This window comes from Hipposideros armiger, unplaced genomic scaffold (assembly GCF_001890085.2).
Source record: "Hipposideros armiger isolate ML-2016 unplaced genomic scaffold, ASM189008v1 scaffold_117, whole genome shotgun sequence".
Lineage (NCBI taxonomy): Eukaryota > Metazoa > Chordata > Mammalia > Chiroptera > Hipposideridae > Hipposideros > Hipposideros armiger.
In genome coordinates, this window is record NW_017731467.1 from 2,946,614 (window position 1) to 2,968,881 (window position 22,268).

The following is a 22,268-nucleotide window of genomic DNA, read 5'->3' on the forward strand; positions in this document are numbered from 1 at the left end:
GCCGGTGACTCACACGGCAGCCCAGCTCCAGGTTGAGCTGTTGTTCAGCATCTTAGCTGTGGAGGGCAGTGTCACTGGCTCTCATATGTGGGATCAGAACCGGGGCCCTCTTGCGTCCCAAGCCAGTTCTTAACCATCGTGCCACTCGGCCGGCCCCCTCTATATTTTTTAAAAAATATTTTCCTTCTTTTTAAAAATCTTTCATTATTTATTTCAAAAAACCTAACATCAGGGCCAGAAAGTAGATTTAGTCAGCAGCTCCCTAGAGCCTAAAACTGAAGGAAAACCACTTTACTCCTGAGGACGTTTTAATTATAACTGCCTCTAGATTTAACTCAGTGGATAAAATAATGCACTGAGCTTCCTCATAAAGTTCACTCATTCCCATATGTCAAGTCAACATTGGCAGTGACCCACAGTGAAAATGTGGTCTTACAGAACTAAGAGTTTCGAAACTAGTCAGGGGATGATATGATAATGAATGAGTACCTAAAACAAAGGAAGTTTGAGATGAGTTTTAATTACAGAAGGCACAGCTGATGCACATTTCTGGGAAATGGTAAACTACAAAATATGATTAAAACGGCGGCTTAACCCGGTGTATTAGGTTAAGCAATCTGTAACTTAGTTTGAAAAGGTGTCTTTGACTCCTGGGGGTGGAGGTGACTCCGTTCCTCCCCAGCTTAATAGGTTAATTAGAGTCTCTATAGGCATTTTGAGTGGCGAGTACACTTAAAAAAATTAGTTTGCCAGTGCTATTGAATTTGCAATAAGTGGAGTCAGCATCTGAAATAGTTCAGTATTTCACATAATGGCATTTTATTTAGTACTCTAGAGTGTGTTAAATGGCTCCCTCGAGCATTAAAGACATCACTCCATTTTCCAGGACCTGCGCGAAGTCTGGCTCAATTATCCTCTCCACCCACTCCAGGTAAGCGTGGCCGGTGGTCTGCGGTGAGCTTTATAACTGGGTATTTGTATTACTTTAGTTTGCCTTATTTTCCCTCCTGCTTTTGTCCTTAGATTCCCTTCAGTGGCATTATGACTTTAAGCTGGGGTGTCAGAACTGGAAAACTTGGGAACAAATAGTAAAATGATGCCATACGTTGCATTTGTGTGGTCTGGGGTCGGGCACCGCTGGGATGCATCTTGCCTTACGAGGCAGGATGGCCTACTGTGTGATTGTGGTTTGGTCCCCCAATCCCCCTAAAAAGTGATATTCAAAGCCTATGTCGACTCCAGTATATCTACATGCCTACTGTTATAGCGAAAAACACATGGAAGCAAACCTGGGCTTATTCCAAAGTAGAACAAATACTAAATTAACATTGCTAAATTACAACCTAATTTGGATCTTAGTAATTGAAGGCTTTGGCTCAGATTGCGTGAAATATATTCTAAATTAAAGTTTTAGTTTAGTGTGATAACTTTTTATTCAAGATTTTGGAATTTTAAAGATCTACATGTGGTGACATCTTTTTCCTCAGTTGGTTTAAAGATTCTTACTATTGTTTGCTTTTATTTCTATTTTACTTTGGAGATTATATATATATATATATATATATATATATATATATATGTATGTATATATATATGTATATGTATATATACATATATATGAGTATACATATATACTCACATATGTACTCATGTATACTCATACATATATATATTGGTATATATGCATGTATGTATATTATATATATAATAATAATCACTAGTGACTGAACTCTCATGAGAGGCTTTATAGTAAGTAATAAATGGAATTGATTTAAAGTACTTTATAAATATTTTATTAATATGAAATTGCCCAAAGTTGTGGAAAATGTTCATTTTAATTACCCTTTACATATTTGTTCTCTGCCAGTTGTTAAAGGCTCACTGTTACGTGAGCACCTGCCTGGTTGTATAATCATTTCCATTGTAAGCCGAATCCAGTTTTAATGATGCTCATTTGCCAAAATAGTTTGGTCCCTAGAAGACACACAATGGTCAAGTTACTCTAATGCAGTGGTTCTCAAATGGCAGTGTCCAGACCAGTAGCATCTGTGTCACCTGGTAACTTACCAGCAAGGCCAGTTCTCGGTCCTTACTTCAGACATACTGAATGACAGACTGTGGGGTAGGGCCTGGCCATGTGCATTTAACAGGCCCTGCAAGGGTCCTGGTGAACACTGAATTTTGAAAACCACTGCGTTGCTATATATGTATTCTCTACCAGCAGTTCTTCAACTTACCTCTTCCTTGGAGAGTTAGTATAATACTTGGGATTTTGAACTATCTGTGTACAGTACTTGGAGTTGAAATTTGATAGAAGATTGGAAAATATTATTTGAACCTTCTTTAAATATTAGGTTTGTTTGCCATTTAAAGGGATGAGAAGAAGCTTCCATGTTTTATTGGCATTTCAGAAACTTCCGCTCATGGGAGAAGGAATTTACAAAACACTATTTTAGAATTGATAATTACTCTTGCAACCAAAAACTGCACATGATTTTTATTTATTTCTCTTTTCCTGTAGTTACAAGAGCCAAATACGGATCGACAACTTATTGAGACTTCTCCAGTTCTACAGAAACTTACTGAGTTTGAAGAAGCAATTGGAGTAATTTTTACTCATGTTCGACTTCTGGCGAGAGCATTCACACTGAGAACTGTGGGATTTAACCACCTGACCCTGTGAGTGACAAGCGCTCCTGTAGTCCCATTGTGACCATGTAGATAGGCAGTCCCAAACCTTTGCTATGTATCCTGCAAAGGAACTGGGATTTCAAACATATTCTAGGAAATCATGAGATGGGTGAGTAGCCAGACACTGGTGTGGACCAGGGGGTGTGCTCCAATCCAGTATTTTTGGTCTCATTGTCATGCATCTACTTTCTTTGTAAAGCATAATAGAAGTGTGAAGGAAGTAAGAACTTAAGGGACAGATATTAAATGTTTTAGGCTTTATAGGCCATGTGGTCTCTGTCACATGGTTGATTCTGCCTTAGTAGCAAGCATAAAGCAGCCAAAGAAAAAATATAAATGAATGAATGTGGCTAGGTCCTAATTAAACGTATTTACAAAAACAGGCCATGGGCTAAACTTGGCCCTCCAACCCCTGCTCTGCATGAGTGATTTGAAGATGAACTAGTATAATAATTAATAACCAAAATGATATTTTTTTGCATGTTTTTTATTCAGTTTTTGGCTCCTTTCCCCCAAATCAAATATGTATGTCTCTTTAAAGAACCTTGTCATAGATTTTTTTTTAGTTTCCTTAAACTGGATTTCCAGATTGAATACTAGAGTGTATAGTTCAATAAAGAGGTAAAGATTTAACAAAGAAAATTCTTGGGCCTTTTTGTTTTGTTTTGCTTGTAATGAGATTGTGTGTGCAAGATTGTTGTCTGTACTATACTTTAGCTTTCAGTTGATAACTCCTCAGCTTCTGACCAGGAACTGTTTACCAGTCTTTATTTTAGCAATTGTTTAATCCTTACATATGATAGTACTCACTTTACTCTTCCTTGAAACTCAACCTATATTGATTCAGATCTCTTCTCAATTGAAGGGTCTTAGGGAATTGTATTTAGTTTCGTGCTTTAAAGCAAGATGAACACATTGCCTTTTAAAATCATGCCTTTTTAAAAACTCCGTTTTTTTGTTTTGAAATCTGTAAATGCTTACTGATCCCTTTACATTGATGTTTCTTTTTCAGAGGCCACAACCAGAGGATGGAATTCCTAGGTGACTCCATAATGCAACTGGTAGCCACAGAGTACTTATTCATTCATTTCCCAGATCATCATGAAGGACACTTAACTGTAAGTTTGTGTTAAATCATTCCCTCCAATAAGATTACTATGTAATATGAGAGGGAGGATTAGAAGAGCCAAATATCTACTTGTGTAATTGGTGACTTAGTTCTTAGTGACGTTAGCCTGTACACCATATGGTTTTATTCATTTCATTATGCAGATTTTATACAAAGCAGTATATGATAAGAACTCATTTTATACTTTTTCATTTAATGATTACCTACTCTGTGCAAGACATTGAGTTAGGCTTTGTGGGGAGAGCAAATATTAGTTGATACTTAAAGAGTTTGTTATCTATATCTATCTATCTGTGTGTGTGTGTATGTGTGTGTACACATACATGTATCCTATAAAAAGTATAAGTAAGTAATATAACTAAGTACAAGTGAGAACCATGTTACATATTATAAAGAGGCATAGGTAAACTGCTCACTTGTGCTGTTTAGGAAAAGATAAGATTCCTTTTAGGTGTGGAGTTCTCAGAAAGCTTCATGGATATGATGACGTTTGAGCCTTTAAAAATGGGTAGGATTTGGCCACTGGGAGACGGCTGGAAGAACTTTCTGTGCAAAGACATTCCACACATTGGGACTGTCGAAACAAGGACAAAGCATGAAAAATCAGAAGATAGAGGCAACAGGGACTCAGTAGTTTGGCTAGAGTTGAAAGGGACTTACAGAGACAAGGTTTGATTGATGGACAAAGTGAAAGAGTCCCCATTCCTCCACTTTTTTCTCATTTTATAAAACTATTGAGCTTTTTTATTTGCTGTATACTGTTTTTCCTCTGTGAAACTGATCAGTAATATAATTGGAAAGTGAATAAAACATACCTGAAAGCCAGTCACGATGATCTCTCAAAGCAGAGGGAATAACCTTTGAGAAATCCCTCTAGAATTGGCACTGAGAAAGCAAATGAAATTTGGGCAAAGAAAATTACCGTAGTCCACCTTATCTGGTTTTGTTTTCTGTTACCTGAGGTCAACCATGGTCCGAAAATATTAAATGGAAAATTCCAGGAATAACCAATTCATAAGTTTTAAATTGCACACAGTTCTGAGTAGTGTGATGAAATCTTGTGCTGTTTCAGCCCGTCCCACCCATTCACAAACCCTGACAATATCACTCCTTGAGTAACCACCTCGTCTGGATCACCCAAGTCCTCTCTACCGACTTCTGTCACCTGGACCGCTGAGCAGTAGTTTCTGCATAGCTGTCAGAATATTACCGGCATGTGACTGACAAAGAGACCCAGTTAGGAAGGGTGGCCTTTAGGAAATTGTAGGGCTCTCAAGGTTGTGTTTATGCGGAGCCCTAGGTGTGCAGCATACTCAGGTGTTCCCTGAGAAGTAGGGTGCTGTTTGAGAAGCTGGCTTTCCATTCTTGTGGGCGTTTTGTGATTTGTACTCTCCCATGATGGACATTGGCTCAGGCAGAAATCCTTCAGGAGGCCCATTCGACTTGGTTGCAGCTTCGTACCCTGGTCTTTCGTAGTAACTCCTGCTCCCATCCACCTCACCTGTGTTACGTGCTACCGTCAGTGGAGTCGTCTCACAACAGACCTCCTGTGGCCACACTAGCCGTTCATCTTCGGTCCACTTTCGTGGTTCTTCATCTCCCCAACCCCTTGACATTGGAGTGTCCCATTTCTCAGACCTCTCCTCTTTTCTGCCGACTTCCTCTCCATGAGTGGTCTCAGGGCTTTGACTACGTCTAGACACTACTTCCTAATTTATGTCTTCAGCCTTTACTTCTCCCCGCACCTCCACACTCATATAGCTATGTATACTCTAGAGATACACTCAAATATCGAGATGTACAGAAATACTGGAATCTCTAGTTGGATTTTTATTAGGCATCTCAAACTTAACATGTCCAAAACAAAACTTGTTTTCACCCCAAAACCTGCTTTTCTCTAGGTGCTCTCCCTATCAGTAAGGATCATTACTTTCTTCTAGTTGCTCAGGCTAACCACCTTGGAGTCACCCTTAACCCTTCTTTTTCTTATATCCAGCCATTAGCATATCCTGTTGATTTTACCTTAAAAGTTTGCCTGAAATGTGACTACTTTTCACCAGCTCCACTGTTACCACCCAGTTTTGGGCCACTGTTCTCTGGCCCGGTATCTGTTAAATTACAGCCATAGCCTCCCATGGGTTCATCACCCCCACGCCTCAGCCTGTGTTCAGCACATCATCTAGCGGAATCGTTTTGAAAGGGAAGTCAGATTACACACCTTCTCTGTGTAAAGCCTCCCAAAGATTTCCCAGCGCGAGGGTCAAAGACAAACGTTCTTCCCTACGAGACCCTGGGTGACCTGCCTTCCTGCATCTGTCTCTGACTTGTGTTTCTTAGACCTCCACAGTGGCCTCTGTGTGCTTCCTTGGGGTGCTGAGCTACCCTTTGCCTCGACGCCTTTGCACAGGCTGTGGCCAATCCCTCATCTCCTCAGGCTCTCTTCAAGTGTCTGCCCTACTTAACCAGTGACCTCTCGCGCTGCTCCGTGCCTCATCTCCGGTTCCCCTTTCTGTTTCTCCTTGGCGCAGGCTGTATGTTTTACTTGTTTACCGTCCGTCTTTTCTCATCCGAGTGTAGAAGCAGCTTCCTGAAGGCAAGGGCTTTGGTCTGAGCTCCTCGTTCCCGACTCCCTGGCCCTCGGAGCGTTCCCGGCATATCGGTGCTCAGCACGTATGCTCTGAAGGCGTGAGCGGCTGTTCCATTTCAGGCTGACGCTCTCCGGGTGCTCTTTGTGACTAAAGAACAAGCAAGGCCCTGGGTGGCCTGGCCGGCTCTCCTGCCTGGCCTCAGGTCGCACGCTCTTTTCACGCTGCACCTCCACACTGGCCTGCCTTGTGTTCCTCCAGTGCCCTGCTGTCGTCGGGCTTTGTACAGGCTGTTTTTCTACCTGGGGTCCGTTCTGCATCCAGCCGTTGCTTTCATTTGCCCCGTATCTCCTACCTACCCTTCTGCTCGATATCAGTTCTGACGTGACTCCTGGACGCAGGGAAACTCCCTGACGGCCTCCCAGCCAAAATGCCATGTTCTTTTCCTTCCTGACACTTGCGTCAATTTGACTGTCCCACTATCCTGGAAGTTCTGTGACAGCATGTTTTTATTTATCACCGTATGCCCAGCAGTGCCTGCCGTGTGTTAGGCTCTCAGTACATATTTGAAAATAACTAAAAGAAGGAGAGTTTCGTAGGCAGCTAAGTCACACAGAGAGGGACGTGTAAGTGGCAGTGGAGGGAGGTGGCACTTTGTTTTAATGTATAAGGGAGGTAGCTGAAAAGTGACTTATGAATGTCTAAAGATTAAAATTAAAATTTGTGGAGGATTACTCATTACAGTTGCATTTATTGGAGGGTGGGGGCAAATTATTCATCACTGTAATTAAAGCACACACAACTACAGCAACTGTACATTGAGAGGCATCTTGCTTGCTTGGTTAGCAAGCAAGCTAGAGGCAGCTAGCTTGGCGCCACTCCCTTGCGTATGGTTTTACGGACAATAAGGACAGCTGAGCAAATGAAACTGTGGTTTTGAATGCTGATGGGGAAACACATAGTGTTCTATAAGTTGGGTGTTCAAAAAGGCCTACCTGAGAGGGAATGTCAGGCATCTATAGCTCTTGCAGGAAGACAGTTGGAATTGGAATATACAAGGAAGAGGTTCTATTTCATAGCCTGAAGTTTTGGTTTTGTTAGGTTAGAACCTACCCAGTAGAGTAAATAGTGAGAGGGTCTCAAAGAGAATTTACTCAGACCAGTACGCCTGTCTGCCACACTTTGCAGTTGTGACACTCACATCTGAGTTTTCTTCCCTATTTCGTTCTTCTCTCTTAGCCTCTACTCCAAGCTACCAAACCCAAAACAGTTGTTAATCCCTTGCCTACTATGTGCAAGGTGCTGTGTCCAATGGTGGCATGCACCAGCGAAATGAACTTACAGGAATTTTTGTTTTTAGAGGAATGATTTGGGATAATGAGAAAGCAAGGATAACAAATTAAAAGTTTGAGATCCAGTGATCTAATCCCTTCCTGCCACCTCCAGGCAGCACTGAGCATAAATCATGCTGATAAAAGGTATCTATCTGCAAGGCCTCCTCGAGAGGATAGATCCCCAGCCTCCTGGTTGAGAGTTTCTCCATCACTGACATAATCTGGCTCTTTGTATCTGACTTGCTTTCTGACTGCTAGCATCTGTGTACCTTTTCTTTAGTTACCATGGGAAATGGAGACCATCTGGCTACCACTCTTGGTGTAATAGACCTGTGTGGCACATCTCTGTCACTTGTAATCATATATTTTGCCTTCACCCCATGCTCATGTATTAAAGTTGCTCAAATAGTATTCACAGTCTACTTACTTCACACTAGGTGGCCCTCATGTCCTACAGCTATGGTTTCCTCTTTAGAATCAAGAGTGAAGGGAATAGTTGAAGGAAGGATGCCAATATGTTTCTTTGTTTTAAACCAATAAACCTTTTTCTTATTAAAAATTAAGTTTATACTAATTATGCAAGACTGCTGTGCAGCGATAATAGAAAACATCCTGGATTCTCAAACTCAGAACCTGAGATTTGTGATGTTTATTTGGGTCCCTGCCGCTGCATCAGGACCTCACCAGTCCTTTTCTCAGCTTTACAGAGAGCCCTCACTACAGCTGTCTTCACTTTCTGGTGATTTCAAATGACAATTTTGGAGGGAGGGGCGGGGGGAGTATTAAGAAGAAGGTTAAGGACCACCTAGCACTTGGTAGAAAATGGAAAAGACAGTGAGTGGACATGTATACAGAACATCCTGCATTGAAGACAAATCCAGAGGGATTTCTAGAACTGTCTGTAACTCTTTCCCTATAAGCGAAGAGCAAGAGCGTATCTTGCCTAGTGATGGCGTCTTAGTAGCTAACAATGGCAGTACACGTGTCTCACGTCTTTATTATGTGCCGGTTATTGTGTATTCATCCACACTGATTCTCATTACCACCCTGTGAGCTAGCTACTACTTTCTCCATTTTATAGATGAGGAAACTGAGCCTTTGATTCAGTAACTTTAGTAACTTGGGGTCACTTAGCCAGGAAGTGCTGAGGCCGCAGTTTGAACCCAGGCAGCATGACGCAAAATCTTTTGCCTTTTACTACATATGTAATACCAGGCAGGTCCGCAAAACAGTCTGATAACTATCTCATGCCCATTGGGTGCTTAATGTTTGTTTTCTAGACCGCTAAAGAGAAAAAAAAAAGTAGATATTTCCACTTTGTAAAACAGTAATTTATACCATCAACATCTACAAGCTTTCCAACCTCATGTCTTGCTCCATTGAAATTCATCCACCAAAATGATCTTTCTAAAATAAAAAAATTTGCCGCTCTGCCCACCTGACACCTTTTGGGACTCTTTCCCCCTACAGGAAAGTACAGACTTATTTACCTCGCCTGCAGGACTCTGCCCAGAGGCCAGGCAGCCCCCTCAGATCAGCTGTCCCCACTGAGCTCTGATTTCTCGTCCAGTCCCACACCCAGCAGCCACCTTGTGTCGTGGTCCCTAGCTTTTGCCAGAGCTCTTCTGTCTTCTTGGAAAACCCTTCCCCACTGTCTTAGTCTATTCAGGCTGCTGTAACAAAACACCGCAGACTGGGGGCTTATGAACAGCAGAAGTTGATTGCTCACAGTTCTGGAGGCTGGAAGTCCAAGATCAGGGTGGCCAGCACAGTCAGGTTTGGCCTGTTGCGAGTGCAGAGTTGTTGTTGTCCCCACACATGGTGGCAGGGGCTGGAGATCTCTTCGGCCTCTTTCATACGGGCACTAGTCCCATTCGTGAGGCCTCCACCCTCATGACCGAACCACCTCCCGAAGGCCCGCCTCCCAATGCCATCATCATTAGGGGTTAGGCTTTCACCCTGTGAATTTTGGGAAGATGCAAACATTCAGACCATAGCACCCACCCTTTCCCCACTAGCAAGCAGACTCATTCTTTTTCAGTTCTGACTCTGTCTTTATCAGAGCCCACTTGCATGATTTTCAAAGAAATACACGTGTCTAGGTTACATCCCCCAAATTCTAATTCCTTGGTTCTTGGAAGAGGCCTGAACACCGTACCTCAAAAGTACCTTACGATTCTGATTATAACAACCAGGTCAGTGAGCCCCTGAAACGTTTGTGGTCCGGGGTTAGACGGCTGCGGGGGAGAGAAGCGCCTGCGGGCACCATGGTCGCTGCTGTCACTGCAGCGAACACAGTGTGTGACAGTGGCCAGTCTGTGCGCTGCTTCCTTCAGAGATTAGCCCCCCCCCCCCAGGCAGCAGTGGGATGTTGATCATTTGGGGATCGTCAGCCATTAGCCAGCAATGGGCCTGGCATAGAACTGGCCTCCCAGGCTGTTAATGGCCGCACTTCAGGTGGTTTTCTGCTCTGTGATCCCCTGTTGATCCCACTTGTTGGCAAACAGCATGATTCATTGTGAAGCTGAGTTCAGCAAAGGCCGAGGAGGGAAGTTCTCATTTAAAGAACTGCCATTCAGACTTTCTCGTAAAGAGCCAAGGTCTTAACTCTTTTCAACTCATCTTTTAAATTTAAACTGACTCTAAAAATATGGGAGATTTGGAGCTTCCTTTACCCTCACTGACTTTTTGCTTCAGGATCTGAGTTTTGGCAAGAACTGAATAATCTCACTTTTAGCTGGCCACCCTGCTTCTTTAAGACCTGTCAGGGCCTATTTTAAATAAACCTGGAAGCATTTCTGTTTGCGTCCTCTGCTGTCTTCCTCCTTCCCCAGCAGGACTGCACAGCAGTGAGCGAGGACCTCTGACACTGGGAGGTGGCAGCTGGGGCGCCCTAACCAGTGCTGTGTTGTGGCCTGTGTGTGCTCAAGTCTACATCGGGCTGTGGACTCTTAAGGCGTGGAATCCCCATATACGCAGCCTCAATTGGTTTTCTCCTCTCCCCGAAAGCAAGCCCAACTTGCTCAGCACAGCCGTATTCGCGAAATAGCCCGCCTGTTCCCCTGCGGCCTCGACTTTGAGAGCCCCTCCCCTCCCATTAGAAATCCAAACCAAAAAAGATACCTCCCTTCCAGCTTAATTATTCTGTAATTGCGAGATATTAGGCTGGGGGGCTCCCTATTGGTTCGTTCCTCTATTAATGTTATATGCTAGGTCTTTTTAATTTTGAGCTGCTCTGTGGTTATTAATTTTAATGAAACACTATATTGAAGAAAAGGTAGAGTTAGGGGGAATCCGGAGGAAGGGAGCAGAGACAAACAGAGAAGAATAGTCTGTAACTCAACAGCAAGCGCAGCTCATGAAGATCAAGCTGTAATTCTCCATGAATCATTGTCAGACAAATTAAGAACATATTGTTTCTTATTTATCTATTGTCAAGGATGCAGTCTCAGGCGTTGAGAATAAATCTTGATTTTCATATGCTCAGTCGACACTGTGGAGCCACAGAGCGTAAAACTTGCATCTAATAAACAAAGTGTGATGAGGAAGCTAAGGGGTGTGAAGCCAGCTCCCAGGCAGCTGCTTCCCGCTCCCTCGCCTGGTGTCAGCGATATTCCTCAGCAGCAAGTAGCTGTTGTCATAGGCCGAGAATTTGTTCTGTCTGTCGTAAGAAAAGCCCTCATTGTTGGTACATTATTCCCCCAAATCTCAGAGGCTGGAGACAGTTATTCTCAGCCTTTGTTTGGTGAGTTCCCATCTTTGTATCGACCTGCTTCTCCGGCCTCCCTCCCTTCCCACCTGCCCCCTGGGAGTGGTTAGCGAGTGAGTGTTACATCCCTAAACCAGGCTTGTTTCATGGGCACCTCCTCCAAGGATTGGGTGCATAATTTTCATGCACTGTTTAGTATTACTACTTGGGTAGTGTTTTGCAGGACTTTTAGCTGACTGAAATTCCTAGTAGAAATTCTTTGTTTTGAATTCCTGAAGTTGAAATATGAAAATTACATTTTCATTTGATCAAAGATAAAGGGTCTCAGTTTGAAACACTGACTCTTTTATAGTAGAAATATTCAAAATAATCAAAGTAGAAGTGTGGTAATAATTTAAGTATTTTAAGTAATATTTACTAAAACATCACTTCCCCAAATCCTGTATTATCAAAATTAGCATCAGTGCCGTGAAACTTGAAGCTTATTTTAGACTTTCTAAAAATGCTCCTTTAAAACTAACATGCAGTGACAGAAAGCAGGCCGAGCGTGCCTGGTGGAAAGCGGGTCCGATTGGTTGATGCAGAGGGGCACAGCGAACTTGTTTGGGGTGATGGGAATGTAGAAGGCTGTCAGAACTCACCTCACGGTACTTAAAATGGGTGCATTTTATTGTATGTAAATTACACTTCATTACGGTTCATTTTTGAAAATTGTGGTGCTCCTTCATTGAATAGCATTAAACTTACTGGAAGCTGTGACCGTTCATCATAGTACAGCACCTCCTGCGACTCAGCTCACTGCTGCTGAAAAACTAAATGAACTATTGAAAGGTCAGTTAGGTAAAATCCAGGGCACAGTAAGTTCTTTAAGGAGAAGCTAGAAGAATATGAAGTTTGTCACTGGTGCCTGGGGACGCCAGCCATGGTTTGCCCTGGTGTCCCTATCGGTGACATGGTCTCAGGCTGGTGGGGCCTCATGCAGAGGCAGGAGAGAGACCGAAGGGAAGTGGCTTCTAAATGTGCCTTGTTTCCTTTCGGCCAGTTGTTGCGCAGCTCTCTGGTGAATAACAGGACGCAAGCCAAGGTGGCGGAGGAGCTGGGCATGCAGGAGTACGCCATCACCAACGACAAGACCAAGCGGCCGGTGGCGCTCAGGACCAAGACCTTGGCCGACCTCTTGGAGTGTGAGTCCTCTCCGCCTGCAGATTCACAGCCTAAATCAGATGCACCAACATTTATCCTTCTCATTATCGTCGTTTTCTGACTTTTACAGAAACCTCTTTTCTATTTTAATTTTTATGTTTTATTTATGCCTTTATCCAAAGCTTGCTTGAAGAAGAATGTGGAGTTAAGCCACGTGAATAATGCATTTTATGTTCAGTCTGTGTTCCGTGGTGCCACCCCCACCCCGCCTCTGCACCCCTCCATCCGAGTGCCCAGCCATCACACCCCTTTGTGTGACACAGTGACAGATTATGAAGATTGAGCTTAGTGAATCCTAGCTTTTTGGCCACCCAGCAGACTTTATGTAGGGGCCTAGGAGACAGAAGAAGAATGTATTCACTGAATGCTATAACTGTTACCCGTTGTTTTGAAAGAGCTCAGAGCTCTATGTACAAATCTCATCTTTCGCACTTTCTGATATGGTCTGGAATCATTATAAATAATCCTGTTATAGCTAACTAAAGGATTATATACATAATTTTATTGTTTCTGGTGCTATTTTAAAATAAGTGGGCCATTAACTGGGGGAACTTTTTAATGTTAGGGTATTTTGACCATTGAAATTATATTAAAGTCTACCATGCAAAACTAGCCTATTTACAAAGAGCAAAAGGCAGTCTGACAAGGAACCTAAGAGAACTTCTTTTTCAATTAACTTCTTTTAAAAACTTGCTGTTTGTTTACTTGGTTAAGGTATCTTTTAATGAAGCTATCTTTGGGGTTCCCATTTATTAATTCACAGTTGGGTGTGTTGTTACATTGTCATGAAGCCCAGTATTACGTTTTTCTCTGGGCCAGTTGACTCTGTGAATCGTCCCATTTCTGTTCATGAAATGTAACACATACCCTTGTAAATGGGGGGTCTCAAGACTGGTGTTGAGAATGGCAGGCCCCAAAGATGCACTCAGTCTGTTGTCATATGCGGTCATCCAGTTTTATTTTGATTTATTGGATGTTAACTTGGTTGTATTCCCAGATAGCATTCTTTTCCTGCTATACAGTAGCATTTTGTGTATCATTTTAATGAGCTAGTCATTTAGCCCTTAGCCAAACATACGTAATTTGGTCTTTGTCCTCTGTGATTTTGCATCTTAGTCACACATCTGTATTGCTGCTGCTTACATTAGTGATAAAGAGTAGCTCTTGTTTAAAGAAGGATGAAATGGTAACGCTAAAAAAATAAGGAGGGCCTGGAAGTTGAACACCTTATTAAGGAGTTTCTTAAAAGTCTGGGTCTCCTTCTGGTAAATGGCAACGCATTGTGGTTTATTTTTAAATGTTCTCTTTTTCAGCATTTATTGCAGCACTGTACATCGATAAGGATTTGGAGTATGTTCATACTTTCATGAATGTTTGTTTCTTCCCACGATTAAAAGTAAGCTTATATAAATTTTAAATTGGTTATATGCTTTAAGATTGGCAGTCCCAGAACCCATTACTAAGTGCTTTTTGGGTACTTGCTCCAGGAGTTCATTTTGAATCAGGATTGGAACGACCCCAAATCCCAGCTCCAGCAGTGTTGCCTGACACTTAGGACAGAAGGAAAAGAGCCAGACATTCCTCTGTACAAGTGAGTACTCACTGCCCATGGGCCGCTGGGTCGGGTGAGCTCAGAGGCGATGCTCTGGGCGCCTGGAGGAGAAACTGACCACTGTGGAGCCATCGTGACTGGGGTCCTGGGTGAAGACTTTGTGACTCTGACTCGGGGCGTTTCTGTCTTTCAGCTGTAAGTAAGTGGGTATCATTTGATTATCTAGGCGTTCTCCCATCTCTCAAATGCTCTGTGAACTACTCCCTGTGAGGAAGACATTCTGAGATTAGGAGACCACGATAAGAGCAATTCAGATGAAGTAGTTTTATATACGTTTTTATATTTGTCTTATTTCTCGTAACCGCTGCTGTGCATCTAGATTAGAAGATTGTGTATGCTTAATTTGTAACAGTAATTGGGGGTCTCCCTGTCCCAGGCCTGTTGGCCTCTGTCTCTGTTGCCTGACAGGTATGCCCTCTGTCTCAGGTGTTCACTGTAAGAAGCACAGCAGTCCTTCACTGCTGCTGTGTTATTCAAATATTTGGCACTTTTCTTCTCAGAATGCGTATCAAAAGCTGTTGAGTAGTTCTGAATATCTTTAGTGATAAATCTTTATTCTTTGAGTGGTAACCAGAAATCGTTCAAAAGGAGTGCAGGTCACTGCACACATACACCGGCTTTCATGAAAACAGGAGGTTTGACTCTGAAGTAGAGTAATTATCTTGAGACATTCACACGTTGATTCAGAAAGTGGTTTCAAAGAGGAATTACAAAAAGGAAGAATTATCAAAATAGGTGGGTTGCCTCCCGTGGTATTGTCTGGATATGTGTTTATGAGGATGTTTAAAAATCTAGTTTCAGTGCTGGTTTGTCCCTTGTCTGTGCACACACGGTTGCAAGCACACTCATTTGTGTGAGTATCCCATAGGGAAGAAAAGCACCCCCCCCCCGCTCCTGTTGATTTTCTCAAATTTCAGAATATTCAAGGAAAACACCAGAGTAGCAACCAAAAATTTTATGTTTTTATTTCCAGTCACAACATGATACAGGCTTTTCACTAAAAGAAAAACTGAGCCCCAGAGAAGGTTGTGCTACCCCACAGCGAGCTACTATGAATGGTCCCAAGAAGCTGTCACTGCTAAATAATGTTTCATTTTTTGGGGGGAAAAACCCCCAAATGTTTAGAAATAGTACTTTAATATGTGGCTAAGAAGCATAATGAATACCCCAACTGTCTTACATGAAAGGCTCAAAGTATTTCCTCATCAAAGTGATAATTAAGGCTCAATAAATAAAATGGAGAAGATAAACCTCTCATAACGCAGGCATGATGACTATAATAAGAGTTACCTGAAAGAAGCCACCCGGGTGCTTTCATCCCCCGGAGAATACAAACACAGAGGAAATGACTGCTCCCTTCTCATAAAGCGCCCAAATGAAAGCACACGATGAGCGTGTTCTTTTTCATCAAGATGAAGGGGTGGTTTTGCATCGTTTTTTCACGATTGCTGTGTTCATTCCATTATCTTTGTTGGCTACTTTTAATTTCCCTTTTGCATGAAGCTATCAGCTTTACCACAGTTGAAATCTGCACCACATCATTAAAATCCAGGGTACCTGGAGTTTTGTTTTTCGGCAGTTGTGTTGTATACTTGGCATTACAGCATACCTTTGAAATGGTCTCAGATGTTCCAGAAATGAAATAAGTTTTGTGATCTTTCCGATAAGATAACAGACATTAGAAAGAATCCATCAAGGATGTAAAACCATTCAGATAGGGCTTGAGATGTATTACCCAAATATTTATTATTTTTCGCTGTGATTAGCACTGAAAAACAATGAACAAATTGAAATAGATAACTTTTCACTGATAAAAGTTTGTATCATACTTCGAATATGCACACTTTGAAACTGTTTAAAAATATTTTACACTTCACGGTTAGACTGCAGATACTATTTATAATGCTTTGGGGAAAATATATATATATATAAATCCAGTGTTAGAATTAAAAAATTTTTCTATTTCAAAAGCTTACTATATTTGTCAGGTTAGCAAATCAAAAACTTACTCCTTTAATTCTCTTGCTATTTTTGCCTTCCTCTGAGCCAGCAGTTCTCAACCTTCCGAATGCCGTGACCCCTTAATATAGTTCCTCATGTTGTGGTGACCCCCAACCATAAACTTATTTTCGTTGCTACTCTATAACTGTAATTTTGCTACTGTTATGAATCGTCATATAAATATCTTTCTGTTTTCCAATGGTCTTAGGCGACCCCTGTGAAAGGGTCATTCGGCCCCCAAAGGGGTCGCGACCCACAGGTTGAGAACTGCTGCTCTGAGCAATAAGTACCTGGTTTTTCTTGGAGTTACATACTAGCAATAACAATTAAATGACACTTTAGCATAATGAATATTCTTTCTTTTCCCTTTCAGGACCCTGCAGACTGTGGGGCCATCCCATGCCAGAACCTACACTGTAGCTGTTTACTTCAAGGGAGAAAGAATAGGCTGTGGGAAAGGACCAAGGTATGAGAAGAAGCTACATTTAATTTCTTCAAATGGACATCCCCTGTGTCCGAGAAACCTCTCCTTGGTATTCCCCAGCTCTGCAGTCTGTCTTTTTAAACTTAGAGTATAGAATGTTCCAGGGCAATAGCAAAGTGATTCCCAAGGATCGGTGTCCCCTCTACACCCAGCCCCAAATGTGAGAATCGGCCTTGAACGGTGAGAATGCCATGTGTCAGGGGCTGTGGCTGCCTTGAGAAAACCACCTTGCCTGGTGCATAGGTGAGGGCTGTCCGGTTTTATCACCCGGCAGTGTACCCAACATTGCTGCAAGCATTTTATGAAACACGGCGTGCGTGACACAGCCGTTAGACATTTGATCTTTTATCGGTACTCACTTTAGCTTTGTGGACGTGATAACATCTTCAGGTAAAAAGAATTATGTATATTGTCACCTTTCTTTGAACCTCTATATCTTAAACTGAGAAATGATTGGAAGCCTGTCTATATATACAGTTTTTTACTCTTTACCTATTTAAAGTTTACACTGACGATACTCAAATTTAAGTATGAAATACTTCAAACGTAATATAAATGGAAGGCATTTTAGTGCAGTATTAAAAGTGTGGAACGATTAACTTAAATAGGCTTTGCAAATAAACGACATTTCTGCATGCCCTTGGGTATATTCCTATCTGTGCAATTCAGTATGTGACCGTAGAAGTAATCAGATAAAATTTTATGTACCAAACATGAAAATCAGTCTGAATAATTTGTAGCCATACCATTTGTTTTTGAAAAAAATCTTTAAATTAAAGTGTATCTCACCTTTATTTTATTTAATAGTATTCAGCAAGCGGAAATGGGAGCTGCAATGGATGCACTTGAAAAATGTAAGCCTATCTCTTCTTCTGTAATTATATGTTCATAATGTAATGAGTGTTTTCTGGAAAGAAAATGGAAAATAGAAAAATGGTAAGTACTGATAAAATGTGATATTCTTTTCTTCATAATTATTCTTCACACAGAGTTTAGTAGAATGTGAGACATGTATAAAATGGGCTTATAATTAAAAAAAAAAAAAAGGTATTCCTGAATGCTTTTTGATGTTCATTTTCTTTTCTTGCGTAGAGTCACTCTCTCAGCCCAAGTAATCCATGCGAACAACTTAGTGTATTCGTTTCCATATACTTGTAAAATATATTTCATCAATTTCTACAATCATATGCATGCGAAGGTTTCTTTCTTTTTAGTTTTTGGCCATTGTTTTATGGAACTGGGATGATATTTACAAACTCCTGTGCATCTTTTCTTGCACATTCTGGGCAGCTTTGCAGGCCATAGTGGCTTCAATTCATTCTTTCTTAATAGCTACGTAAGAGGTCACGCTGTGTGTGAGCTGTATGTTATTCAGCTTTTTACAAATTATTGGTGGATACTTTGATTCTGGTTTTTTATCACTGCCGACAGTAAATGTCTATATATTGGTGCTTTTAGTTCTGTGAGATAGAGTCCCAAGAATGGGATGGCAGGGCTGAAGAAACTCCAGTTACATAATTGACCATATAGGGAACTGCTGAGTCTTTCTTAAATCGAAGGCTTCAGTGCAAGGAATTTTTCTCCTGAGGTATATCGTGCTGCACAGCCCAACCTGTGGGCAAAATGTGAGCAATTTGATTAGGCTTCAAGTACCAGCTACATGTGGGAGAGAGCAAGGTGCCGCAAGGTGAATGAGAAGCGGCCCAGGATCCGCAGCCCTGGGGCAGATTACAGGAAGGGTCAGAGGGCCACGAGCCAGGTGCAGGTCGGCAGACCCCAGCTTCCTGGAGATGGGGCAGGAGCTAGTGTTACCAGCCGCCAGTGATCGTGGGCTCTTCACTGAGATTTCTTAGTTGACTGTTGGGGAACTTTCTCATCTATTACATATAAATGAGCAATCACATGGCGGAAATAAAAGTGAGATTCCATTTTCCACTGTAAGATTGTTAAAGGTTATCTTGATTTAAAATAGGGAAAAAATAAATGTATAAATGAAGCTACATGTTGAATAGTAGGGAAATGTTTAAATAAATTAGGGTATATCCCAGGGGTTGGCACACATTTTCTATAAAGATAGTAAATACTTAGGAGTTGCAGGTAATACAGTTGCTGTCACGGTGTCTCAGCTCTGCCATGGTCGCCCACCGGCGTGGACAGTACGCGGATGAGCGGGTACCTGTGTTGCAACAGTACCTATTCACTGAAGTGCGGGCAGGGCTGTACTTGGCCTACAGGGAGTGGTTTACCAATCCTTGCTTTATCCAAACGTTGTAATATTTTGGAGCCATTAACATTTTTGGAAGGTAATGATATGGGAATATGCTTATACTAGAATAACTGAAACAAAAAGTGTACCCATAAAACACACCTGTACTGTACGCTGGCAGTGTAAGGGAGTGAGGGGGAATGATTTTAAGTGTGTGTCTGTGTAATAGATATACACATTTACATTGTGTATGTATCTGTGGAGTGTAACTGTACTTCACAGGAAAAGGGCCCTATGGATATATTCTAAAGGTTTATCAATGGTTAGATCTGAGTGGTGGGCTTTTTTTCATGCAGATTAAAGTTTACAGTAGAATTTACTGAGGACGGTAGGGCTCATTTGTAGAAACTTGCTTGACAGCTAACTTTTTGGGATTTGTTTGATGTACAGTAAAACCTTGGATTGCGAGTAACATGGTTTGTGAGTGTTCTGCAAGACGAGCAAACATTTTTAATACATTTTAATGTGGTAAACGAGCGACGTCTTGCAATACGAGTAGTTTGTTTCCGGAACGAATTATGCTTGCAAACCAAGGTATTTCTGTATTGTTTTTTTAAGTACTTATAATACTTGAAAGCTGTGATTTATATAATACAAAAGGAATCAGTGTAATATCATTTGGCTGATAGGATTTTATTACTGTTTTATTTCTAAAATACAGGTGCTATTATGTTCCTCTTTTGTTTAAAATCAGTCACTGACTCTCAGACATGCAAGCTCGTCACTGATTTCACCACCTGCTTCTCAGATACTTTCCTACCACCCTATCCCTCTCTCATCTGGGGTGAGGATGGGATGCTGTCTAACGGGGAGACCGGGGCAGGGCGGACTCTAGGAATATGCTAAATATTTATATCCGCATTTATTATGCTTCAACCTTAACAAACAACAAAAGTATTACTTTCCCTCAGGCATGCTATGTTCTCCCCCATCTCCGATTCTTCATATTTTTCACTATGAAGTAGCACCTATTCTATGCAACAGCCCCTTCCCTGGCTTGGCAGCACAGCATCATTTTTTCCTGTGTGACCAGATCACTTGTGTCGCTCTCATTCACGCTTGCATTCTGTCCTGATGTTTGTGGTTGAAGTACCGTATTTACCCATGTATAAGATGCACCCTTTTCTGAAAAATGTGGGGTCTAAAAACTGGGTGCATCTTACGCAGTGGTTGTAGATTTTTTTTACTTGCATTTCCCGCAAGTGATGAGGAGTTGTATGAATTTTACGATGAATAAAACTTGAGTTCAATAACTTTATGTAATAAATTTTTTTCAAATTTCGGGCCTCAAAATTAAGGTGCATCTTATACATGGGAGCGTCTTATACATGGGGAAATACGGTATGTGTTTGTTGACAAAGTGTGGAAAATGACTGTTTTTCCTTCCATACTTGATTGCTGACCCCATTGCTGCACTTGTTACAGACCATAGGTGACTTGTAGAAATTTAAAATCTGAATCAGAATTTCCATTGTGCCAACACGCTTGCACACGGTCAAATGTCCAACTAAATATAGCTTAAACTATGCCATTGAGCGACGTGTTTCCTTTAACCAAATAAAAGTGCTTTACTGGGGTTGCTGTTGCTGATACAGCTATGGGCTTCCTATGGTAAACTTTAAAGCTAGAATGATCATAAATAGTGACTTAGAATGCATCCTCCTTTTGTCTGATCTTTTTCTGCACTTTTCAGAAAGTTTAATTCTTGGTAAATAATTGTGTGATACTATTGTTATTTGTTTGAAGTTTTTGGTTTGAACTCCATTGTACAATACCCTTTGCTCTCTCCCTGAAAATCACTTCTTGTTCGAAGAACTATGTTAAAACGCCTACCTGGAATCATTCTGAGGCCACATGTCTTTCTTTCAAACATTCCTGTATGTCTCGGTGTCTTTTATACTCAAGGTCACATCATACATTGAAATCTAGAATTGGGTGCTGATCTAGCCCTCCAGTGGGTTTCTGCATGATAAAAGAATACGGGAAGAAAACGAACAATTTGTTTTTCTCTTGCCTTACAAAATACAGCTATATATATTTTATATGAATATGTCTTTATATGTGTATATGTTTGGTTTGCATCATTCTTTGCACTAGTGGCTGTCCTTTATTAAGTATAAAATATATCTCCTCGTGTCAGATAACTTTCCTCAGATGGCCCATCAGAAGCGGTTCATTGAACGGAAATACAGACAAGAGTTAAAAGAAATGAGGTGGGAAAGAGAGCACCAAGAGAAAGAGCCAGATGAGACTGAAGACATAAAGAAATAAAGGAGGACACAGAAGTGGTAGCGTATTTACTTGCTTAATAACTGTGACTGTTGCCCGTGGAGACCTAGCCTAGTTTTCCTGCAGACTATGGATGAAGCGTGCCTGTTGAAATAAAACACCAAGTCAAATTGCTATCGTTGTTTCACTGATCTAATACGCTGTTTTTAGCTGGATGGTCTTTATTACCAAGTGTTTGATTTCTCTTCTATTTAATGGAAAACTTCCCTTTAGTGGATGTGCGTATTCCCTTTATTTTTTTTCTTTAAACAATAAAATTTGAAAAATTTATTCTATGTGGACTACATCCTATTTTTCTATCTCTGTCTGAGATTATGACTCTAGACTTTCAGCCGACAAGTGAAAAATTCACTTTACCAGGTATTCGAACTGCTCTTTACTAACAGCTATACTTTTTGAAATCTCGGGATTATTAACTAGGTTTTATAGCTTTCATCTGGATGTTTATCAAGCTCTCAGCTGCAAATGTTGAACATATCCCTCTCTACACAGTGAATCCTTTGTAGATGGAATCTCTTTAACATTTAACTGGCTAATGGGAGGGGGGATGACTGATACTTGAGTCACATACATTCTTTGAATCGTCAGAATAGGGGAGAAATCATGATTCTGTGCCAGATGACACTTGAAATCAGGTTCTCACCCTGGGGTTAGTGGACTCTTTAAGAAGTATATAGACAGATTTCAGGGGAATCTCAGAACCTCTTGAAATTGTACTCAATTTTATGTGTGTTTAGGTTTTGGCAGGAGGTGAGGAGCTAGAAAAGAGGGTGTATAGCTTTTGTCAGTTCAAAGTGGCCCTGCAACAAAGAGCTAACATTACATTGAAAGACATGACATTTTTTTAAAAAGTGTTATTTGAAACGGAACACCCCTGGTTTATTATTAATAAAAGCAAAACATGTTATTTTAATGAATGTGCTTTCATTCATTATTTTAGCAAATACCATATTTCCCCATGTATA

At 41.2% G+C, this 22,268-nt stretch overlaps 1 protein-coding gene across 1 annotated transcript in view; it reads left to right on the forward strand.

Moving 5' to 3' along the window:
- DROSHA (drosha ribonuclease III) overlaps positions 1-21,573 on the forward strand; it is a 126,025-nt gene extending 104,452 nt beyond the window's left edge. Inside the window, exons 26-34 of the mRNA XM_019647856.1 lie at positions 887-931; positions 2,522-2,679; positions 3,704-3,809; positions 12,491-12,632; positions 13,965-14,047; positions 14,139-14,242; positions 16,638-16,730; positions 17,556-17,602; positions 21,155-21,573. Coding sequence (XP_019503401.1) covers positions 887-931; positions 2,522-2,679; positions 3,704-3,809; positions 12,491-12,632; positions 13,965-14,047; positions 14,139-14,242; positions 16,638-16,730; positions 17,556-17,602; positions 21,155-21,285 — 909 coding nt within the window. The 3' untranslated portion in view covers positions 21,286-21,573. The remainder of the gene's footprint in view (positions 1-886; positions 932-2,521; positions 2,680-3,703; positions 3,810-12,490; positions 12,633-13,964; positions 14,048-14,138; positions 14,243-16,637; positions 16,731-17,555; positions 17,603-21,154) is intronic.
- Positions 21,574-22,268: the final 695 nt, after the last annotated feature.